Below are 25197 nucleotides of genomic sequence, written 5' to 3'. Positions count from 1 at the left end.
TAAACAGGCTCATTCAGCACAGGCAAGGAGCAAGCGTGTGCACAGCCAATGTGAGAAAATGCCTAATGGGTTTAACGACATAAAAAACACAGTCAGTATCTTCATCTTTGAAGTCAACCATGCATATAAGTTTTCTAGCACATGACATCTGGCAGGCAACTCCACCACTTTCTCCATAAACTAAAAATGCATTTTTTGCATTTGATTCATTGAACTAGTGACAATCGTCTGCCTCAAGCTTTTACAAGTCCTGAAAATTAGTCTGGTGAATGTAGCTGCTTGTAATAAGAAATATGAAACAACTGCAGGCAGCTGACTACTGAAAGCATTTTTCTTATTGGCACTTTACAAGCTAAAATAAAATTTGTATGCACAGTGCTGCTCTTTGTACTGTGTGTACTGCTACTTCATTTATTCAGGCATTAGGCAGGACAATTGAGGGTTGCATTGAAAATTCATCTCTCAGCTACCTTTGTGACATTTAGTAAACAACTGATTTAACAAACCACATGAACGACATTTTATTATGCAGACGACAGATAACATGGTCTTCAAGGCACTCAGAATATGTAAACAGCAAATTCACTACCACTATACCTGTAAATAAGACGTCTCCACCATCTAAGGTTGCGTTTTCATCTATCATCTCTACTATATTGAGGTTGAGACTTTCTAGTACTCTCTTCATGGCTTCAACCTGTTTAAAAGAAAGTTGTTTAGAATATATTGTATCATTGAAAAACTTTAAAAAACTACCAGAAATACATATTGTTAGGAAGAATTCAAGTCCTTTAACGTGCCTTTGGCAAGGCAGATGCCAGGGTCCCTTGTGTCCCTGCCCATTGCAGCTCCCCAACTCTCTCCAGAGGCCTTTGTGGCCTGGTGAGGATGGAGTGTCAAGCGGCAGTGATTGGGCTCTTGCCTTTGCACGGGAACCACGCAGCATCTGGGGGAGACAGATGAGGGGTCCAAAACGCATGTTAAGTCCAGTCCCTCTGCACAGTAATATCCTCTCTTGCAAATCCTGTCCCTTAGATTTGAGCAGGAAAAAGCACGAGCAGAGGAGTGACGTTCTTTCCTTCCACACTGCTCAGACACAAGACGTGGCTCTACCAGCCGTGGAGGTGGCAGCTCTACCCCAAGCCCCTTGTCAGTTGGGGCGGAAAAAAAAATAAAAATCCCCAAATCAGTAAACGTTTGTTTTCTTTATGGTTTTGCAATTTTACTGAGCACTAGTTCTTGCATTTTTGAGCTACCTTGCTACAGAATTACAAGACCTTTCATGTCTATATGTTGTGCGGCTGGCTGCTTGCTGCAGAGAGCTGCACGCGTGGCAGGGAGCCTGGGGCTGCTGAGCCCATTTCCTGCTGAAAGGAGCTCATAACAGGAGCAGGGAATGCAGCTTCGGTAGGTTTCCTCTTTCCCAGTGAGGGCTGCTGAGGATGCCTAGAGCAGAACCTGTTTCTATAGAGGCCATCCATAAGAGGGGCTAATGCTCGCTATGTTCAAGCACCATTGTCTTGGTGCCTTGTAAGCCAAAAGACGCACCTACGCGCAACCAAGTGCTGACAAAAAGCTTACGACTACAGCTGGCAGAATGTCAGTATAAATATGAGCTTATCCACAGAAACTCATGAACCTGATCCCACACACCAGCACCTTTGTTTTCAGTGAAACCTCCTCACCATGGTTAACCAGAGGCGCCCAGCAAGCATTAACAACCGTGGAAGATGTAGTGAAGACCTGTTAGACAGCTCTGATTTTTGCATGTCCCACAGGTCATTTATCTATTTAATGTGATAAATTAACCATTTCTAGAAGAAACACAGGAAGCTAAAGCAGGTGACACGGTACTTGTCTTCCAGCACCATATACCAACAGAAGCAACTCTAGCAGCCCTACTCTTGGGCTCTGCCAAACTATACCTGCCACGGCAGGGAAAGGAGACATGATGGTGACTAGTCCTTCACCCTCGCTGCAGCAGCCTCAGAGCAATAGCAGCACATACTTTGGCTGTCATACCTTCTTAAGAGCGGTGCTGGCTTCAGGGAATAAGGGAGGGGGCAGATGTGATCCACCTAAGCCCCTTTTTCCTGCTAATTTTCCATGACTTGGCTATGTGGCATTTGTGAGTGATCCCATTAACCCTGAAGCTCAGGTCCAAAAGACAAGAGCAGGTCTCCATGGGCTGCCAGGACAGGTGATGTAGGTCTATAACATCTTATCGAAGATTGATCTGCTCTCTGGATGTTCGTCTTTCTCTCTAGCACAGCCTTGCTCTCCAGTCACTTTACAGAAGAAACCTTGGACATGCCCACTGTTAAAGTAGGTGCCTCAGTTTAAAGTTGAACAGGACAAAGGCAGGTCTTTGTGCCACCTGCACAGTTACACTGCAACGCAGAACTGTACCCGGGAACTTCCCAAGACAAAGGGACTTGTCCTCCCCACACAAAATCCCATCTAAGGCTTTGGCATGCAAACTGGAGCAAGCCTGCAGCGTGCCCTTTACAATTATTATCACTTCTTTTTGCTCCTCTGTCTCTCACTTGATGCTAAAATGACTTCAGGCTGAAACTTGGCACTCAAGAGTCTCCAGGCTTAGTAGTAAGGCTTCATCTTTCTTAGTCTTGTTGCTCTATCTCCAGTGATCTTTAAAATTAGGTTTATAAGGAGGACTGGACCCATGTGGTATTTTAAAAATAAATGGGAAACAGCTGAGTTAATATTGGAAAACTGACTGTCGTACAAACACAGGAACATTTTATAACTTCCGCGTGCTGATAGCTGAATGATTTCTTTTGCCTGTGAAGCCCAGTGGGTTTTACTGTGCAGGTGCTACGTGCTTAAGAGCCATAAGACCCCAAGGAAGAAAACAATTGCTTAATATGGAGTAATAGAGTTGTGGCATTATATAAGAAAGTTCCCAATCCAAGAACACATAGGCTCACTGTTCTGTGCTGACACGAAGCAGACAAGCAAACTGACAACCGGGACACCCTGACACACAAGTACACCAGCCACTGGCAGTTGGAATAAATAAATATACCCATCAGATGGGGTTATTTAAGGCAGAAGGCCAAACCACAGGAAAAAACAGGATCACCCAGCCTGTTGTGTGGTCACCTATCTCCAGTTAACCCACCACCTCCAGCAGCTTCCAAAACCAAAACACCAAGAAAAGAAAGCCCTTTCAGGAGATGTGCTCCTGATCGGGTGCTCCCAGCAGAAGCTGTCTGGGCTTGCAGAGGAAGTCAAGCCAGCGGCTGCCCTCGCCGAGCACCCGCTCCCCATGCCACTCCTGTCCTCCTCCCTGATACCATGTCCCCGCCAGTCTGGAGCATCAGCAGAGCTGTGGATGTTACTGTGGCAGAGGACCACCCTACCTGCTTTCTATAGGGAGAGCCAAAAGCAAAAGCTTCTCTGGACCACAGAAGAACACCTGAGAACGTAAAGAGGTGTAAAAGCTGGACAGACTGCAGAGAAGACATGAGGTGCCTTGTGTTACAAGGCTACCTGCAGACCTAGCGGGACCAGGAACTGTGCAACAAGCATCACAAGCAAGCTAGGCATGCTGGCTGGAAAATTTGTGTCTGTTAATAGCTTAATAAATTTAATGGTCAGAAAGAGGCAGATTATTGAGGGGAAAAGAAAAGCAGCATGCATCTTGGCTACGTGCGGGAAGTTGGAGGGAATACAAAAGCCCAAAGATGGATCTGCCTGTGAGAAGATGTGCCTGAGACCAGAGCAAACAAGCACCAGTCACTGAGACGGGTATGGGCTTCCTCTAGCAGGTGGGAAACCTACTTTTTACCTGAGCATTGCAACCATGCAAAATGCTTGCACCATCTTGAGACACGAGTCCAACGCAGTCAGCAAAGGCGTCGCAGAGCTTCCCGGGGAGAGGCAGGCAGGGAGGCGGCAGCACTTCACATCCCTGGGCCAGAACGGCCAATTAATAACACTTGCGCTAGAGTACCAATTAAGTAAAGTACCTAGCTAATGAGAATAGTGGAAGGTAAATGCTGACTTTGGATTTGTGATTTTAGTCATATATATGTTTTAATCACCAGCTGCTGATTACCATTTAACCACCAGGCTACGTCCCAGATGCCTTGAACTGTTTCTTTATTTAACTTACAGGGGTTGATGCAGCTGTAGCACAGACATTAAGGAAAGTTATCAGAACTAAGAGTTGTCCAAAATCACAGAAAACTAGTTTAATTTGCTTCGTGATTGTTCCAGGCTTTGAAGATATTTATAAGATGCTCAAGATGTTTTTCCCCAACAGATGAGCTCATTTTAGCTTATGAAACCAAATTTAAATAAATAAAATTACTGCCATATAAATAGCTGGATCTTTTTCCATGATGGGTGTTAATGGATTCAAGTCTACGGTTCAATGTTTTAATTGGAAAGTGCTGTTCACATGTCTGGTGACATATGCTAGGAATATCTTTCGATATCTGTTGCTTGTGTAAAATAGAAGTCTCAAGTTACTGTTTGTTTTCTATGGGCAACACCAGGAACTTCATTCAGTAGAAGCAGAAATGAAAAAAGGAGCACAAACTGAGATGGAGAAGATTGGAGGGAAGACTTGACATTATTAAAAAGGCAACTGGAAAAAAAGAACTTGTAAATACAGGATTCTGGAAAAAACAAAACAAAAAATGAATAGCCCATCTGCTTTTGCATACAGCCGAGTTTCCTGCATGGGGGACAGCACAGACTCGAATTACCCCCACAACATCATCTTTAAGGCCACCCTGCAGCAGTCCTGAGTAGGGTCTCCAACATAGCAGGTCCACAGTACGTTTGACACACAACCATCTTGGAAACAGTGTACTACTACATTCAGAGTTTGGGTTAGTAGGTGGTAAAGTCCACACAAGTAGCCTGAGTCTGTATCTCATCATTGCAAAAGGGAACCGAGAGCTTGGCTCCATCCTTAAGCCTTCCCACGTCAGGAACCATTGTGCCACTTTCCAACGGACCTCCTACCCCAGAAAAAAAAACAAGATACAATCTCTAGCTAAGGAGGGACAAGTGATTGTTATGCTCAAGTAAGAAGTTAAAAATAGGGATGCAGCAAAGGGGTTTGATTTTACGAAGCCCTCTATCCTCCTCACATTTTATCCTCCCCAAACAACGGAGAACCATTTTTCTAAAGTGTGAAGTCTTAACACATACTGGTGAGATTTTATAATGAAGGAAAGACTAAATCACAGGGCTTTGATGTATGAACAAATAACTACCTCTTGCTTTTTTTTCCAGGAGAGAACTGAAAAAAAGATGGATGGAGAAAGTCCTCTGTGAAGCCACAGTTACCCAGGAGACACCACAATACACAATAATACACAAAATGTTTGGACATGACATGATTACAAGCATATTCACTATGAAGAAGACTTACTGCTTGCTTTTTTTGTCAGTAGCCAAGAGGAAAAGTCACCTTCTCTCACTTTATCTCCTTTATTTGAAAACTAAAATCTCAGGTAGTCAGAATTGTAGCACACAAAGAAAACACTCATCTGTATCCTTTAAGATTTCTGTATCGTATTATCTTAGGTCAGCTTAAGGTTTGTTACACGATATTGGGTTTTATTGTACATGTACCCATTAGTACATCGGTTGAGTGTTAAAGCTTGTATGCTTTGTGTAGTGATATTTTTTCTAATAAGCACATTCCTGGTGTGAGACGGGATGTGTCTAATCCATGGCAAAGCTGATTGAGAGACAATGGGTTCCAGCCAGCTCAGCTCTGTTTCAAGGAAAGAGGACAATAACTGTGTTTGACATTTATAAGAATCTAATTTCCTCGTGCTTTAAAAATGGAGCTCATTACCCTCCGGACTGGTGCCTTCCACCAATTACTGTAACTGATGTGCGGGGATTTTTCTTTCTATTGGTATTTGATGCACTCTAAACGGAGGCTGCTTCCTAAATTATTTACTGCTCTTCTGTGCGCTAACGATGTTATGGGATTTACATTACTGACAGTAAGAACAAAATTATCTTTTTGAAAGACGGTGGAAACACGGAAATGATTTCGTGAGCCACGGGCTCACCCCTGCCAAGAGCAGGACAGCTTTTCCCCCGGGGTGCCAGGGCTGGGCGGTGGGGCCACAGGCAAGGCGCCACCGAGGCTCCCAAATGCCCCATGGGCAGGGGCACAGCTGGGGCTCGGCAGAAGTTGTGGATGGTACCAAATCAGGCATCCCCTAATGACTGCAATTACCCTTCCGCCTTCACCTCCAAGCTCTCACTGAAAGGGGGAAGAATGCCTGCAGACCTGTTTCACATAAAAGGATGCAGAGAGATTCAGAGAGCAGAAGACCATCCAATGAGCCAGAGATTAAATGAGGTTTCTAAACCAGCAGAGCTCAGCTCTAAGTGCTAACAGCTCAGTTCTCCAGAGACCGACCGCAGCCCTAACAAAAAGGACTCTCAGCCCAAGACACGCTACCACACTGTCTCCTGAAATTTTACATCCACCATCGATTTCTCCAGCATGGTAAATCACAATTACTGGGTTTCAGTCTCCACTTCATTGTGTTTTAAACCATCATTCATAGCTGTGCAAAGCAAATGTCAGACTTAATATATGCAGAAGTTAGACTATGATATCTCCAAGTTGACTATTTCTGGAGCCATTAGCTCTGGGTTCACAAAGTGCCACTGTCAATATATAATGCATTTTTCAGCAAGGGTCTGAGTGAAGGCTATAAATAGAGATGGACAAATCCAGGGCCAGGAAAGGGTAGACTTCAGTTTTGCAAAACCAGACACCAGTGTTGGTCAGGATCCAGGTTCTTGCCTGTCTGAATCTGCTCCCTTTGGAGATGAGGAAAGTTTCTCTGCTCTTGACAATAAGCATTGCTCTTCTGGGCTTGCAGAGGCTTCAAAGAAAACAAAGCAGCACTGTAATAGTTTTGAGGTTTTTGAGAAGAACCACCCACTACTGGTTGTTCTCTTGCTTTAAGTAGGTCAGATACACACCCTCATGTATATTGATCTCGGAAATTTGTGGGATGTGCGTTGTGGCAGAGTTTCCAACTCCTGCTCCCAGTGTTGATACCAGAAAGGGCCCTGGCTCTTGAGAGGTCAAGCAGGAAAGCGGTGGAAGCACAAGACACTCCAGCACTGCTATTCGATGCAGATCACACTGTAAGAGTGTGTTCAGTGCAAGACAAGTAAGGTTAGCTGTGTCCCACAAACAGCTGCCAGCACAGCCTGGTACGGACGCCCTGTACCTGCCGTTCCCACCCCTACCAGCTGGCAGACCACAGTTTGCTTTGGCAATGGATCCCCCTTTCTACCCACACAGGGCCTTTGTGTCCATCCCACTGCCTCTTTTGGGAAGGGGAGAGAAGGTGAAGACTGGTAGTAGCCTGGCCCTGAAGCGAATCACCAGCTACTCAGCAGCACGCTCCTGGATGGCATGGGTGGATATGCCGCTCCCAAGGCACCTGGACAAATTGCATCCAGACTGCTCAGTTCAGAGTGATCCGAGCATGACTTCATCAAACTAGGCTGCACATCATGATGCGTGGAAAGCACTGTGTTATGTCAGAACACCCAGAAAACCCTTTTTGGGAGTTTCAGCTGATCCTACCCTGCCGCGCTCTGCCAACATGGAGCTCCAAGGCCAGGTCCTTACCCAAACAGTGGGGCAGCTGCACCGCAGCATCAGTCAGACTTGTGCCTCTGTGGCTGTGCCAGAGTACCCACCAGCACACAGCCGGCACCACGCTCCGCTGGCAGATGCAGTGCTCCTTCCACCCTGCTCAGCCAGACGTGCCATCCAGCGTGCACGCAGCACAACTCGTCTTCAATCATTTTTCATCAAATGAGGCCATGGGAGGGCCAAGAAGGAACACCAAGGTACTCCCAAGCCATGTCCTCAAGCAGCAGATAACTTGTTAGTTGCTCCCAATACACAGATCCCACACCAACACTTTCCGGTTGCAGCTCTGAGACAGTTTCACCCTCACCCAAAGCTTGCAGCAAGTAGGCGCAGCTTTTGGCAGAGTTTGGGTAGTTTATGAACCATGGAGTTCAGAAAGGGCCACATGGATAATTACCCCATTTGTTATTGCCCACACACTGCTAATTATGGATCCAAACCCACTTACTGCCCTACTACTGAAATAGTCACAAACTGTGTACCTAGAGCTGATGTACCCGGCGCCGAAAGTCCATGGCCCCTAGAGAGCGACCCGAGATCGGGGTGAGTACAGCACCTCTAGGGATTAACAGGGAAGGGGAAACATGGAAAGAGCTGGACCAGGGGCAGGACAGAGAGGGACTGGCACACAGAGGAGGAGCAGAAAGTGGCAGGTGGCCTCCGGGGCTTCTCGTCCCAGAAAAGCTTCTCAGCCGTGCAGGAGGGGAGCTCCAGCCTGGCAGGTCTCAGGAGGTCAAGCGGCAACCTCCTCTTCCAGGTACACGCAGTTAAAACCACAATTAATACGGATGTCCTTGGAGCATGTTGTGTTTTACTAGCTAAGCAGAACTGAAGCGCATGAGAGCAACTCTACGCAGCTCACCAGCAGTAAACCCCGCCTGGGTTTCCCCTTTCTCTCTTCCACTACTTAGCCTTCAAAATGCACAGACACTATTTCCCACAAAACAGGAGCCAGTAACCTCCTCACTTGCTACAAAAAGTTGGGCTGAAATTTCAACCCACAGCAAGTGGAAATAATTTCAATCAGGTATAAAAAATTCACAGAGGAAAAAAAAAGCTTAAAAAGATGGAGATTTAAAGTCGCTAGAAGAAAAGGCTCACTAAGATCCACTAAGCGTAAAATCAGGTTAGTGGAAAAGTTAAAGCAGCATGAATGCATTGTTACAGAAAAACAGTGAAGATTTTGCCGGATAAAGAGGATGACATGAAATTTAAGTCGTACGCAGGCATGCTGAGAAAGTAGCGTTCTAAATACTTTCTGCTTACAATTACAAAATGATCAATTGTTAAGTGTTGGACAGAGAAATATATTCCATTCTGCCTGGACATGCACAGCGGGCCAAGAATGCACCTGGATAAGCCAAGCATTCATTATCTCCCAGACACTCAATATCCCATAATACCCCCAGCGGCTGCCAGCTCCTTGTCCACCCTTGACCACACGCCATGTGCCCCATTTCACAGCTGAAAAGTATTTAAAATTCATGAAGCCTGTTGAAAGCTCGACTGTCACATTCTGCTCATTCCACAGGGTATGGGAAAACCGCGCAGAAGGGACATTTCAACCGGGGCTATTATGGCTCCTGAATAACCAATATTCCATTAAATTGCTAATAAACCCACTTGAAGATAAGTTGATCACAATCGAACCATACAGTAGCATTCCTTTCCTTTAACACTGAGTTGTCAGGTTTCACTCTGTACTGTACTACTGTTTCTGTGCCGTTTGTTCGTGCCTTGACACAGAGCATTCAAAATACTCACTTTGTCCCCAGTAATCTAAATGCCCTATTCTAAAGAGGCTGAAAGATCTTTGGCAAGGATAATACTCCACTTATTTTAAGGTAGGGAACTCTTTTCAAAGGAAAATCTATGCTAAAGAAGTGAAAAATAATTATACCTCAACCGGAATATTCAGGGTTTTGTAACTTCTTGAACAGGGTGCTCACAATTTGAACGTAGTGATAAATGGTACAAGCACCTCCCAGCTTCCCTAGCACCCTGTCAAGCTTGGTCTGGTCTGAATTTTCATTTGAGTTTGCAGTTCTGCAACTCATTTCCTCCTCCCTCCACCAAATCTTAGTTTTATCAACCAAAATAAATACAAGAAAACTTTAGAAAAAACCCCTCAAGAGTGGGTTTTTTTGCATTAAAATGGATTTTGTTAGATTCCTTGCAGTTAATTGTCAAGCTGCTGGCACGCCTGCTGTTGCCTTCTGATCTTGCTGTGTGCACATGTCATTGTGCCAAGAGGACTCCAAATTTTGTAATTTCTAACACTGAAAAGCATGTCAGTCTCCTTCTTGGAAGGAGATTTAGAAGCTTTAATTTTATATTAACTAACCCGATACTGCTGAAAAGCAGGTCCCACTCAGCTCCATCCCATCAGGGAATCATCATCACCACCCAGCTCTGAACTCTTCCCATCGCCTCTCCGAGGCATGTGGGAACCAACCTGCAGATTTCAGCTGCACGAATGGCCGACGATCATCATCGGGAAGATTTGGTCCCCTCTAGTCTGTCTGGTGGGGAGCCACGGACAAGACCCAGTGGTCGCCACCAGGTCCCCACTGCCACGTACCGAGGACAGGCAGGGAGGAGAAGCAATTGCTCCAGTGGGTGCCTGCCCAGAGCCCCCTGGAGCCAGCCCAGCTCGAGGAGCAACGACCATCATCACAGGCAGCAAAGAGAATATTTTTCTTCACATTGAATTCACTCAGTAACCGGCCTTTCACTGAGGAGCATCCGGTTGCTCCCATGTTATTTTATAACAGGGGCCCCACGGGCAGAGGTTATACTAGCCCCACATTTTTTCCCCTCTAATAATAGGTTTCATTCATGCTTTCAGAGAAGTTGATTTGTCTGTCTTATTTTAGCTATGCTAACACATCCTGCAAGAGTCCCCTGAAGTGTCTAGACATACATAACAATAATAATGGCAGAAAATGTAAATTCTGACCATTTTCTGTCTCCCAGCTAGTTCAGTAAGGTTTCCACTGCTGGGTAAGAAAAGTGTTGTCCCAGTAGGTTTATGGAAGTTTGCTGGTATACATGAAATGGGATTAAATCCTTGAAGACACACCAACAGTTTTAAGTAGTCAAAACTGCATCTCAACACAAATAAGCAAACTGGGAGTCATCCATTGAACAAACTGGCCACCACATGCTAGGTGGGACATTTCAACCTGAAAAATAACCTTTAGCAGTCTAATACTATACTGACAAGTTTTAATAAATTCTCAAGCTTTAAAGAAAAATATGCAGTAAGCATAAGCAACTATCCATCTCTGGCTACTAGTCCTTGAACTCAAACTGATGAAGGTGAAGGAAGAGTCAGCTTTGCAAGTCCTGCTTCTGCACCGACTTCCCATTTGAGGCTTACAGTTATTAGGAGGAAATAAGAATAAAGCAGCAAGCGCTAAAACATGAAGAGCACATGCAAGATACAGCAGTTGGTGCAAGTCTCTCTATAACCACACATTTTTAAGAGGTAGAAACTTTTGTATATGCAGTGCCCTGCCTTTCCTTGCAAGCTCACCAAGTGTTCAGGCAGGTGCCCGCAGCGCTGGGCTGAGAGAGCCTCCGTCCCCCCCAGACGCTTGCTGCACACCCTGCAAACGCAGAGAGGGACGATGCCGCCTCTCGGGCTGCTTTGCCAGGACATCCCGCACCCTCCTGTGCCTCTCGTGACAGATGGACTGCAGTACAAGCTCTCTTCTCACCTTTTGCATTTTTAAGCCATAAAACTCACAGGCAATATTTCATTTAAAAACACCAACAACTGTAGGCAGACTACCTTCATTGTAATGTACGTTACATTAACACGATACTAAAAAAACCACAGCTCCTACTTTTAAACCAGCCTGCTCGCATCCTGCCTCTCCTCCCTCCCTCCCTAACCTCTTGGGGGACTGTTGTTCAGTAAAATTACAAGACCAGAGAGTTACAGAACGGGAAGGTTATGGCTATTAAACCTCCTACGTGACAACATTGAGTCCTACTGCCCAAGAGGGGACAACGACCCACCAGATGCAGAACCGTGCCCTCGGCTCCCAGGAGGGAGCATGGGAGCCTTCCCAAAGCTGCTCCAAAACCTCGCCATCAGAACTGCTGCAAAAGGCACCCGTCTGCCCCGTGATCGAGCACCAACTTTGGATATAGGCGATACATCACCAAAAGTCCTGAAAAACTGTGAATTTCTTGTTTATGACAGACATGTAAATGCTTGGAAAAAGGAAATAGCCACCTGCCCTTCACTCAGTGATAGTTCACCCAGACAAAAAGGGCACACATACAAACTCTGATCTACAAAGCCCTGATCTATGCAACAAATATGAACAAAGTACGAGCCAAAGGAACTCCTTTAAGGCCTCCCTGCACTTAATTACCTTGAAGTCTATATGAGTTTCAGTGCATTGACATTTACACAACTCCCCCAAACAATTTCTGCAATATAGGTACAAGGATAGAGAATTTAAAATATTTCATAAAGATGCAGCACAGCAGCACGTGTCCTTTTAATACTCAATGATGGATGAGTACTGATCAAGTTTAAAACCAAAACCTAGAGTAGAATACTACTAGTCTTTTTTTTTTTTAAACAGAAATTGCTTAGGTGCTTATTCTAAGTTCAAGTCATCGTCATTTCAAATCTCAGAGGACACTGTTGCTTTGATCACCTACAAGCATCATCAACACAACTCCACACAGATTTGCCAGGAAAGCGTTTAGTTGCGGGTGGGAATTAGGAGGGTCAAACCTGAACACAGGACCTGAACTCCAGGCAGGCAGCAGAGGACGAAATGCTGGCCCCACCGAAGCCAGAATCCCCCCAACCTGAGATGTCCCTTTACATTTTATACAGTAAATGCAGAAATGCAAATGTCAGCACGCCTGTAAGGAAAGCACTTTAAGAGCACTAAGAGGTGCAATGCGGTTCATCATTTTGCTCCTTTCCCTGCCAAACAAGCTGCCTACACACTTTTACATATCCCAAGACTATATTCTTTCAATAGAGCTAAATACTATGTTCAACTAGGAAGTGCAGTGAAATTGGGATGGGGGTGGCGTTACATTTTCAAAAGAAATAGACTTCCTTGACATGTCTGCAACTCAGTTACTCTGCACTTCGCTACATCTTCCACTTGTACATGCATAAAATACCAGTGGATTTAAACAAAAGGAAACCAAAGGGAAACTTGTAATGCACAGGGACAGGGGCAAAAATGAAGAAAGCAAAGTAACAGCTAAGTAAAAGGTAACTCTTCAACGATTCTACTTGATTAAATCTCTTCTTGTAGAAAGACACTTTAGATGCAAGACTTCTAACTCAATCATGCTCCTTTAGCAAGGTGTGCTTTCGCAAAGTGAGCCATCTCTCCTTCACTCGCTCACTCACTCACCAATCCCACTCATCGGGCACTGTGCTGGAGGCGCTTCGGTATCTTACTACTTCGTTTTGCAGTTCCTTTGGGAAGGGAAATATCTCTCTGCAGGCTTTTAAATGCACCTTAGAAATTAGGGTTTCACGTAAGGTATTATTTAATAAGAGCTACTCTGAAGGGGGAGTAAATCCAGTAAGAACTCTTCCCAGCTACACTGCAGTGGGCTAATTGAATTTGATGACCTACATTTCCTAATTACGCCTCCTGATTCTGAGGCAGCGCATGCCTGTGTTTCACTGCATCCAAGCCAGCACCCTTCACAGAGCAGCAGCGATGCTCCCAAGGGGTTACGTACCGGAGCATCTGAGCTCTGCCCTCCTGCCCGCTGCCAGCTCCATGTGCATGAGGCATCACTTTGGGGGACGTGGTGATGCCACGATCCTCCCAACAGGTCCCATGTTTGGAGTGATACTTGCCTTGCAGGAGCCCGGCCCACAACCACCGCTGCACAGAGCAAACAGCAGTGGCACGACTGACGGACTCAAGGCAACAGCAGCCCATTTCCAGACTCGCGTGGGAATAGGGAGCATGTCTGCTGGAATAACAGCCAAGAGTCGATGATACAGCAGACTCCAATATTACTTTATAGTCAGCGTAATGGCTTTTCCTTTCTCTGCACAGTACTACATAACTTCACCATCATACAGAAATAAAGGGAAATACTGAAATTTATAAAATTATAACTAAATGGAAACTATTACCTCACCAGATGGTATCAACACCATCAGAGGTGTGGAAGTAACCTGACAGCTTGTAACTGCAGCGCTCCCAGACAAAGGCAATGCCAGAGCCCACAGGTACCCGCAGGACCTGCTGCAAACAAAAGGTGAGCTTGGGGCCGGAGTGGCAGCCAGTTGTGAAAAAGTTAAATGGAAACCACTTAATGCACTCTTGCCACTGAGGAGCTGAACTGTGTATTTCCTTGGCAGCTGTTTTTCATTTTGGCTGCTGGGGGCTCCTGCCCCACTGGGGAGGACGTCACTGCTGCGTAGGGTGGCTGAGCCTCCCTGAGGACCACAGTCCCAGCCAGGCAAGCCCCAGCCCTACCAAGAGGGCTCAGCTGTGAACGTGCCACTCTCTCCAGCCTGGGAGGAAGGAAGCGATGCCTGCGCCGTACGGCAAGCGTGGGGGAAATTGCCGCGAGCACCTGGTCTACGGACAACCGCCTCGGACTGCTGCATCGAGGCCTTAGTGCATCTCCTGCAAGCATCCTGGAGAAAGTAAAGATGCCCTAAAACTTGCTAGTTATGTACCCCCACATAAGGAAGACAGCTCAAGAGTTCCTCAGTCGCTCCTCATGATCACTGGGTTACACTTAGGAAGACCAGAGACAAGCATGTATTGTACAGCAAGTTTTTTAGCTTCTTCAGTGGGAAGGGTCTTCTGCTGGCTGGTGTAACTCCACACTGCACACGTTTATAGATCTGTAAGTCAACCAATAAAGTGGGAAAATAATGACTGCTATATTCTTTGTAGATGTTAGCGTTGTTTTTAAAACTTGTCTCTATCTACTGTTGAATGCTTTTGATGTCCTGCAAGTGTTTAAGTGCTCAAGGGGAAAGATAGAAAGCCTGTTTTCCTACCTGTTCTGGCTGGTGAAAGAAAATTATAACTGTAGTTACACAACAGCAAAGAGAAGCTGCAGAAACGAATACAGTCTGCAAGGTCAGAGCAGAAGGAATATGATATTTTGTTTGGCCTGTTCCACATTCATCTTCCACTTCAGCAGAGTAACAGGTTGAAAGGAGGGCAAAGGTAGGAAGCAAGTCTCCAACGCACTAGAAGATGTCAAGTCTCTTCAATACTCACTTGGCTCTAAAGGAAGAAATACAGCTTCTCCTTCAGAGACCACTTGTTACAATTACCAGAAAGATGATGCTCCTGAAAAACCTAACGCACAGTTAGTGGATATTAATTTATAAAGGCACAGTAATTTGTTCAGAATACAGGTAACACTCAGTTACAGATAAAGTGGTGAAGCTAAAACGCACCAAACAAGTGACAGATTTCATAGGCAAAATGGATGTCCCTAATAAGTAAAAGCAGTTACATAATGAGCACACAGAATTAATAATTTTCAAAACCTTATTTTCACAAAGCTGAAATAGCTGAGCCAAACCATTAAGCAGCTAATTCGCATGCTAAAAATAGGTGATGCCCAGGAGCAGTTTTAAGAAAATGTCATTAAATGTCCAGAAAGCCCACTCTCACATGTGAGAAAGAACGCTGTACTATATTAAGGATCAAAAATAATGGCCAAGTTAATTGGTGTAGCAGGGAAATGAAATCAGATACAAAAGCCAAAACAATTGTAACAAGTAAGTTTTAGTGGAATATATCAGAAATTAAGAGAACTTGTAAAAAAAAAAGCAGAAGGACCTAGTGAAAATTTCTGGATAGCAGAATCGAGATTCATGAGGGCCTTTTTTTTTTTTTCTGCTTTGCTTCCCTAACTTAGGAACAACAGGAATAGCAACAGTGGTGCTGATTCATTACTACCTGGAAAGGGTGAAATTTTCAATATTCACACCAAAAAGGTAAAAGTACTGAATAAATATTTCCGTTCTGCATGGGAAAAAAGCCAGTTAAATATTCAGATTGTATTACGGAGAGTAATTTTCACCCCAACCATAACACAGAAGAACATTAAACAGCAGTTATTAAAAAGCACTTTTAAAACAGCGGGTCAGGATGATTTCCACCTAAGGAGGAGTTCTGTAGTGTTTATAATCCTTCACAGCCTAATGGGGATGCCAGAAAAATTTGCAAAATGACTGACAGGGGAGAGTAATAAGGAATTGAAGGATAAAATAATTAATACCAATCAGCATGTGTTTACAGAAAGTCAATCTTGTCTAGTTTGATACAGCTTTGGATGGAAGGATAACTCCAGTCAACAGCAGTGATAGCACTGATGCACCAGGGTAAGGTGTATACAAGTGGATACTGCTGCTGGTATGCAAATAGAATGTTTTCACTCGTCTCAAGACCTGATGAGAATGGAAATCATTGCTGAATAGGTGTGTTTCAAACAGAAACCTGTCGGTGCAAGGTCAGTCAAGTTTCACACAAACAGACTGAGGGCACACAATCATCACTGGTCAGTGACCAAGGGAGCGTTAAACCACGAGCAAACCAGGTCACAGGCAGGGAGGATGGCACAAGAGGTAGAAGCAACCAACCCACGCTGCCGTATGGCCACCGTGAAGGCTGTGTGGCTGGCACAAGGACCTCAGGCCACAGCCAGAGGACGGGCCATCTGTTAGTTTTGTAAACCGAGCCACCACAGAGGATCATCGTCTGCACGTGGGCTCTAGCCATGACCCTGCGACTGAAGAGAGACCTTGAGATGCACAAGCAGTGGAACACTGTGTAGGGGCAGAGAGATCCACCATCACGGCACATGCCGTTGCCACAGCTGCTCTCCAGTACCACCGTCCACCACGCGGAGAACGTCCAACAGTCACGAAGGGCTCAGAGAGGAGCCACCGGGAAGAAGGCATCATTTCCAAAACCTCAGTCAAAGCAGCATTAACAGAGCTCAATCTGTTTCGCTGATCAAAGAGAGGATTATAAAAGCCTTCAATCATGTCTGCAGAGACCTACACAAGGAATAGAAATTCAGTAACAAGCTCTGACAAAATACAGCACCGAGAAGCTGAATCCAAACCAGGAGCCGTGGCTGATGCAGGGATAGTGTTTTTATTTTTAAAAGGAAGACAATTTACCATTTAGATAACTTAGCAGGATTGTGTTAAACTCTTTCCCTTCTTTGCAGCCTGAGCGGAGGGTACCCACAGCTCAGCAGTGAGCAGCCCACCCCCAATGCAGACAACGTGGGTCTGGGAGAAGATGACGGGCAAAAGCCTGAACCTGGGAGCCTATTGCTAAGTCCGGGCAACAGAAAACTCTGATGGACAAACTGCAACTTCATGACTTTTCCTCCTTGTTCAGTGAAGGGGAAGAAGATGCAGAGCCTGGTGAGAAACTAAGGCGCTTTTCAGACAGTGGCTAATGCCAGTGCAAATGATGTAATTTTAGGAACAGATGAGTCTGAAAATCTTGACTAAAGAACTTTTTTCTTTTACCTTTTTTTTTTTTTTTTTTAATTGCTGCCACACATCCCCACACAGGCAGGAGTACGCTCACAGAAACAGATGACGTACTTGGTTTACTACCGACAAATGGATCAATTTTCTCTTGTGGGTAGTAAAAGGCCTCCCTGGAAAAGCTTGTGGCTATTTAGGACAGACAAGGTGGTTAAAGATATCTTACGGTACCACTTACTTGCTACTTCTGCTGGTATACTTAGCAAACAGGAACATTAAACGGTACAATCTTGAATGAAAGCGCACAGCATCTGCAATACGTATTGCAGCATGTCCAAGCGATGGGATAACTGGGGAGGAGCAGTGTGAACGGTAGAGTTCACTTGGGAGGGGGCGGGGGGCAAGGCGACTTGGGAAACACTGACGTATTGTCTTTCCATTACTAAAAATTACACTTTGTGAAATAGCATTAGATCATTTTAAGAGGTTTATATAAGGACACTGAAAAACAAGTCTTTTTGCAAATTCTATTTTTTTTTAATGTCTCCCTCCCCTATTTCCACTATGCATCAGGTTGTGAAAATCCAACATGCAATAAGTCTAGTGTTCCCAGACAGAGGAGACCAACCTCAACCCAAGTTAAATCTTCCAGCTGTTCCCAGCTACTTCTCTTCTCTCCATCAGACAGGCTCATAGCAGTGCCTTAATTACTTGTTTAGGAAGGATGTGACATGTTCCAATTTAATACATTTAGCCCTTCTTAGAGCAAATGTAGAATTAAGCCTCAGTATGCACTTGACAGCTCTCTTAGCAACTAGAGTGCAATCAGCCAACAATGGATGATTCACAGTTTTAGCAAGAGTGTGCAGAACTGCCTGCCAAAAGTCTGAATAAACTCACATTGCTAGACACTATGGTAAAATGTACCCTGATCTCTTTTAAACTATTATATCATAGAGGAAAGTTAAACTGCATGCATTCCAGCAGCTCGCCTGAGTCTGGAAATACAATTGAACTGCAACATCTCGATTTTATGATAATCGAGACTTTTCAGTGGTTATTTTCACTTAATTAGGATAATGGTACCTTTCAAGGGAAACTGCTAAAATCCATCAGTTTGTGTAAATAAGGGACGACTTCTTCCGTTTCCGTTGCTCTGAAATGGGAAAAGGAAGAGTCCGGAGGACGCTAATTGGGTTAGTCTATCCAAAGTTACAACGATTAAAAGATGGGCTTAATCTCATGCCTACTGCTGCAGGGCCCACTGGCATTTAAAATATATAGAGATCTCTGTGCAATCCATGAGTCAGAGAAGAATAGCAGGAAGCAGCACAAGAGTGCAAATATCCATCCTGATGCATTGCTATACTCTCTTTATTGCCCTCGAAAGTCCAGTTGAGGACCAGGCTGCCACAACAGAGACAAGGTTGTTTGTATTTCTACAGCCAAATTTCTGCCTTCATTGACCAGTTTCACTCCAAGCTTCAGATTTTGCTTTGGAAGAGTTTCCTCTATGTTCTCCATGTGGATATCTTCCTACACAAAACCAGACTCAAGCAAATCCTTTACGAAATACTATTGAAAAAATAAACAAACCCGGAAAAGCACTGCTGGGATTAGTCCCACACAGCGAGGGCACTGAGTGACAGAGGATAAGTCACAGACCCTTCTCTTCTGGCTACAACCATGAATCATGACCAGAGCTTTTCCTGGGGCACACTGGACACCAGAGTGAAACCCCTCATGAGTAACAGGGTCTGGTCCCAGGAGACGGGGACAGCCCTTCCCCAGCATCCCAGCCTCATCTTAATGTCATTACAGTGAAGAGTCCCTTTGGATCTCTGGCACAAACTTGAGCTCTGGGGGCCTGAAAAGCTTTTCACTCTTTTATGGTGATTTACCCGTTGCATGTGCTCATACCTCACGTTTTGGACTCTGTTTTTCATCAGCCCTTCCCCGAGACATCAATATTCAGAACAGAAGAGAGGTGACACTGTTGTCCTTTCTACTTTAACTGCCTCAAGCTGCCACTCACTTGATACCTAACTGAATGAAACCCCCCTTAAAAATACAGATATCTTAGCCACCTTTCTATGCCGTCTTTTCATTAGGTCTTGTCCTCCAGCTCTCTCTTGCGGTGGGGGACGACTCGGCGGCACTCAGTGAGAGAGCCATGCTTAGCTCCATCCAGGCACCACGCGAGTGCTCTGACCCCGCATCGCTCCCAGGAAAGAACACCACGGTCCTTACAGACCGGGCGCAGACCCAAGACGATGAAAAGTTGCAGCGTGCTAAATCTGTTTACCATTTCGGCAATGTGCCCTGGCAGCTCCGCACTGCCCTAGCCACCAGCAGCCTGGGGATCTCTCCCATTGCAGCCAGAAGCCTTGCTCCGGCAGCCTCGAGGAGCCCTTTTCCAGGTAAAGCAGATACGCTTGGCTAAATAAGTAGCTTTCTTTGGCACGAAGAGCAGCGCGCCCAAGTTGGTTGGCAGACTTCGCCTCTGAAAAAGAGGGTTGTGGTCAGGGAAAGGAATTTGAACACATTGAGCTCCACGCTGTCTTTAATACTAGGATAGTCACAGGCTTCCGCTCATATGGGCTGACGACCCTTCAAAGCAAAATGAAGGCAGCAGGGGAGGTACAGCGAGTGTTGGGAAGATGCATTAAGTGCAAAAATACCATAGCTGAGAGTTTCTGTAAATGCACAAAGACAAAAATCAGGCAGGTAAAGAGAGGAGCAGGTACAAAGTAGAAGGTGCTTATATATTTATTGCTTTTGTAAAGAGAAGCTTCCTACTAACACTCTGAATAGACAAACCAGAGTCTAGGAGATTTTTCCATCTATTTCCATAAGGATTAGATCAAAGGGCTGAAAAGAATGTGAGCAGCGGGGCCACAGGGAGCTGGGGCACAGGCGCCTTGGTCAGGGAGGGAGCCACAGGGAGGGGGATCCGGCGTTTGACTTCAGTCAAGCAGCAACATGTGATCTGTGCCATGTACTACCAGCATCATCACATACCGCCAGCTAAAAAAAGTGCTGTTATATCTAGAAACAAAATACACCGGGGACTGATTTTGCCTCTGCTCCGAGCAGGCTATCCTTTGCCTGGATGAAGGCAGATGGGATGTCATTTTTTCCATCCCCAAGTTGCTCTGCTGCAGCTCTTTCGGGAGCTCTGCTACCGCCTCGGCCACGGAGCGCATGTGGTGGTATTTCTGCTTTGGGGAACTCGATGTTACTCAATGGCTGACGTGAATCCCCGTGTTGTATGAGGCAGCAAAGCAGAAATTCCCTCACTCCCTGTTTTACCCTATAAGGGCATTCAATGATGGCGATGTGAACCTGCGCCTTCGCACAGATTTTCTGCAGCTGCTGCAGCACGGCAAAGCCAAGCCCAAGTTTGGATTCTTGTGTGTTGTGATAATCAGCTGGGGTTCGGAAAATCCTTAAAAAAAATCTAATGTTCTGGCAACGTAACAAGGCTTCTGAAAGAAAAAAAAAAAAAACACAACAGTTTAACATCTGGAACAAAAATACTCTGAGGAAGTCCAAGACCAACACAGCACAGAAGATTTTCCCCCTGTAACCGTTACTGTACAGCACTTCCTTGTCCCCACCTCAGTGAAACTGGAACGTTTGCATCAAGATGCTGAAACATTTTATTGGAAGCCATGCGGGAAGGTAGAAAGATAAAGGGCCATTCATATGCTTGAACATTTTTTTAATTTTCTGGGTTTTGTTTATTTTTATTCCTGTCCCATGAATTTCCTCAGTCTTCTAATGCATCTTAATCTTCATCAATATTTAACTCTGCAGCAGAAATACTGCATACTTTGTTTTCCCATTTAACTTGAGAGTAGAGGGGGGAAAAACACATCTATGGGAAGAAGAAAAACAGCCAGTTCTAAAGGAAACTACTTTTCCTTTTTCCACAAGATGTCCTGGAATAGAGTCAGGGAGAAGGATGAAAGGGAAAGGTGGGCAGCAAGAACACCATGCTATTTCAGAGAGTTAGCTAGGGTCATCATTTAGGACACTTCTTCCTACCCCTGGGTCCCAGGTTTAAGACCTGCCTAAGATCAAGACCGAAAATACTTCTCAACAATGGACTTAACTCTCAGCAGACATTACCACGTAAGAGCAGTTCCCTGCAGTAATAAAAATCTGCAGTGATGTTTACAACAAACAAGTAACCATATATATATAACTACATACACTATGTATATATATGCACATCTACACATATATATGTATGAGAACCATTCAACTGGTGATGGGAATGCTTAGTGAACTTTTGCAAGCTAAGGGGGAGATCTCATGTTCAGTATCTCCTGGAACAGCAATTTCCCCTTGCACACAACAGACAGGTCTGTAAGAAACTGCCCAGCACAGAGCAGAACTGATGTAACCCTGTGCTAGCACGGATGCTCCACAGGACGCTACCTGGCTCATTGTACCGCACTACAGCCTCCAATAGAAAAACACTATTTTTGTGTTTCCTTTGTCTCTTACAGAAATTTGTAAGTGCAGATCATGTCCTGCAAAGTCTCAGATACCTAATTTTCCACTTGCCCGCTCTGCCAGGGAGCAGCACCCAGAGCAGCGCTTGTGCCTGGGACACTGGTGGTCTCCATGTATATGGTTAAAAATAAAATGAAGAAAACTTCAGTTAAAATGCATGGAGGGTTAAGCTTTCCAACACAGTATTTTCAGTGTTGGCTATGAAATGCTACATGGTTTTTCCTTGACAAAAGGAGAGTTGCTGTGTTTGGACAAGTTCATGCTCTGCCCTCTGATAAGAGTTACTGGAGCTCATGCTACAGCAAATCAGACCCTACATACCAACTACTGCAGCATTAAAACAACATGGAGCTCCCCGCACACTATCACCCACCGGTGTCCGAAAGATCCTAAGGCCCCTGAAGAACCTGTGCACACCCTCAGCTCAGCCAGAGAAACTGGGTACGACAGAGCTGCTCTAGACCTTGGATCCAACAGGAAGCAAACCCAAACCCAGAACACATTTTTATTTCCATGTATTGCACAGAGGATTTATACACTTCAACTCTGGTGCATCAAGCTCTCCTGCAAAGGGGACTTGGACCTAGCAGAGCACAGGAGCTCAGTGCTTGTATCATCCCTCCACATGATTATTTCTAAGTAATTTCACTAACATAACAGGACAGCAGAAACAGGCCCTGTAGTATTCAGGTTTGTGAATGTGTTTGGACGCAGTCTGGCTCAGCAGAGGGGGCTGATGCCATGCAAAGCCGTGTTGTGCAGGAAGCCATGCAGACTACAGTGCCTTGGGACCCCTCTGGATTAACTGCAAAACCCAGACAAATCAACCTAATAAATCTCATGTACAGATTTGGGAGGCACACCTCCCCAAAATATGGAAATACTGAGAAGAGAGGAGCCCTGACAGAGCCACCTGTGGAAGGCTCAGATTACAGAACCAAGATGTAACTGTGTCTCTCCATTCCGGCTTGCAGCTGAAATCTAGAGTCACATCAACAAACACTTGGCACATAAAACAGCAGCTTTCAAGTGCTCTTACAGGAATTGATGACTCCTTCCCACACCTCTGCAGCTCCAGAGGTTCATTATCTGCTGCGGATGGACAGAAAATGGCATGTCCCTGCCCAGCCGGTTCAGCCAAGGGAAGCTATGGGTGCTCCTGGGAACCCCTTCCTTTGGGAGCAGGGGAGCTCCCAGCTCCCCACCAGTGCTTTGCCACCGCCTGGGGTGCCGGCACACAGGACAGCAGTGCCAGGGTACAGCTCCCTGGTGGCACAGCTCTGCCCGAGTGGAGCTGGTGATGGGGAGCCTGGCCACCAAGGAACGAAGCAAGTGAGAGCCACAAAACTCATGCTAGAGAAGAACATGCACCTGCAGTTTTGTCACTCTGGATATGGAAAACCCTACCCAATTAAGCAAAAAGCAAACCCAAACAGACAGGAAGAACTGGGACCAGAAGAAATAAGTGTTGGTTTTCAGTAGGTTCCTCACAGAACAGCTGGTCTGAGCAGCAATGCTATGCTTTCTGATGGTTTATTTGTTCATTTAAGATTTCCCCTTCTCAATCGGAGCAAACAAGATCAACAGGCACTTCAGGAAGAGTACAAACAAGATTTTTAAATGTAGCCTGGAATTTTTTCCAGGCTCGTGAGATTTATACTGAAATGCCCCTCTCCATCTAAGTTATTCCTCTTTTCAAATACAAATAAGACCCCATCAAATATTCTCTCATTTCAAGCAAAAAAAACCCCCAGACCTAGCCCCCCCCAAAACCCAATACACAACTCTTCATCCCTGCCTTGAAGCAGAAGTTGGATCTACAACTTAATGGCTTCTGTGGATGCTCCAGTAGCACCACTGCACCACTTGGGGGAATCATAGAAGCATTTCTCCAGCGCAGAGCTGACCGCCACCAAGGACACTGGCACAAAAGGTTCTCAGCGTGTCTTTGGAAGTGTTTGTTGCTGAACAGCTACTTGAGAAACCACTCCTCTCCCCACACACACACAGGGACAAAAAACTAAGCAAGCAGCTGGGGTGACCAGTGCTCCCATCTCAAACCCAGTGCATCATTTTATAGCTTTCCATTCTCTGTCTTCTGGGTTGCTGTTTTGTCATTCCCTCATGAGACCCATATAACTGCAAACCATACAGGGTTTGCAAAAGATTGCAAGAGTCCATCCCCTATTTTTTTGTGCTGTCTACACTAAGCCTTCTCAGAGGGCAGCACAGGCAGGATAAGTGCATCCCACGTGCACACCCACTCGGCTCTCCAGGACTAGAAAGCCCCCGGACACCCATGCAACTTATTCTAACCCTGCACTAACCCTCCCATTTTCCCCTAGTATGAAACCTGCAGTGTAATCCCACAACTTCTTACCCTATCTGCCATAGCTAATCCCTCCCTTTCAGCAGCTGGCTGGCCAGGGAACACTTCTCCATTTTCACTGTTACACTATACAGAATGTAATGAATCTTTAATTAAATGGGCTTGATGAGGAAAGTCATTCAAATTAGGCTTCATCAGCAAGACAAAACCCCAGCTGTCTTTCCTAAAGGCTATAATGAAGCACGGTTTAAAATACCTGGAATCCAATTTTAGCACTGCAGAACAACAGTTCGCAAAACCAGCATTTGTTAGGTAAGCAGGGAATGGCTGAAAGAGAAAAACCTCTAAGATCTTAAACAACCAGGCCATGCAGCTTTTACGGCAATTCCTTCATAAACCAGGATCTTCTAACAAACTAACAGGCTTAATACAACCAGTAGCAAGAGTGCAACTGGTTTCACAGGGGTTGTCATTTGCACATGCAGTGTATTACAGAAAAATGGTGCAAATGCCCTGGAAAAGGCACCTCTGGGAAGCTTATTGTAGCTCCACAGAAATGGAGTAAATAAAGCATGCATCATCAGCAGATCCTCAACGTGCCTCTCATCCCTTTAGGATGAGAGCAACACTGGGAGCTTCTCTTGTTTAATCTGCACAAGAGGATTCATGCGCTCAGTGCTGAATGACTCTTCACATTGACTTCAGCGGGAATAAGCTACCCTGGATTTCAAAAGAAAAAAGCACTAACAGAAAGTTAATGAGGTACAAACCAGGTTATGAATGGACCAAAGAAAAAATTCTCCTAAAGCTATTTCCTGCCCTGCTGTGATCGAATACATGCCTTTTAAGGCCTCACCTTAACCCCCCTCCTTTCTTTAGGCAATGCTTTATTGTACCCAGAGACTTTCTCCACTTTTCTAATCAGTTTCCATTATGTGCTTTTCCTTTAAAGTTTCCCACTGTTACAGCTCCACCAGGAGCAATAATGCTGAAAACGGCAGCATAGACTGGCTACGGCCTTTTAGTCTTGAAATGGAGCCAAGGTAGAATAAGTCTACTGGACAGGGGGGTTAAAGTACCAGGGCTCTTGCTGTAGCGCCTGCATCCCTGCTCCTGCCAAGGCAGCTCTGCACACGACAACATGGAAAGTTTTAGAGCGGAGTCTAG

General features: G+C 45.3%; 1 protein-coding gene across 1 annotated transcript in view; it reads right to left on the bottom strand.

Moving 5' to 3' along the window:
- The window catches only part of DDAH1 (dimethylarginine dimethylaminohydrolase 1), a 66093-nt gene that overhangs the window by 21710 nt on the left and 19186 nt on the right, over positions 1–25197 (bottom strand). The window contains exon 2 of the mRNA XM_030032422.2: positions 598–697. Within this exon, the coding sequence (XP_029888282.1) occupies positions 598–697 (100 nt within the window). The remainder of the gene's footprint in view (positions 1–597; positions 698–25197) is intronic.

This window comes from Aquila chrysaetos, chromosome 12, assembly GCF_900496995.4.
Source record: "Aquila chrysaetos chrysaetos chromosome 12, bAquChr1.4, whole genome shotgun sequence".
Classification (NCBI taxonomy): Eukaryota; Metazoa; Chordata; class Aves; order Accipitriformes; family Accipitridae; genus Aquila; species Aquila chrysaetos.
The sequence above is the reverse complement of the archived record's forward strand: the minus strand, read 5'-3'. Positions and strand labels throughout refer to the sequence as shown.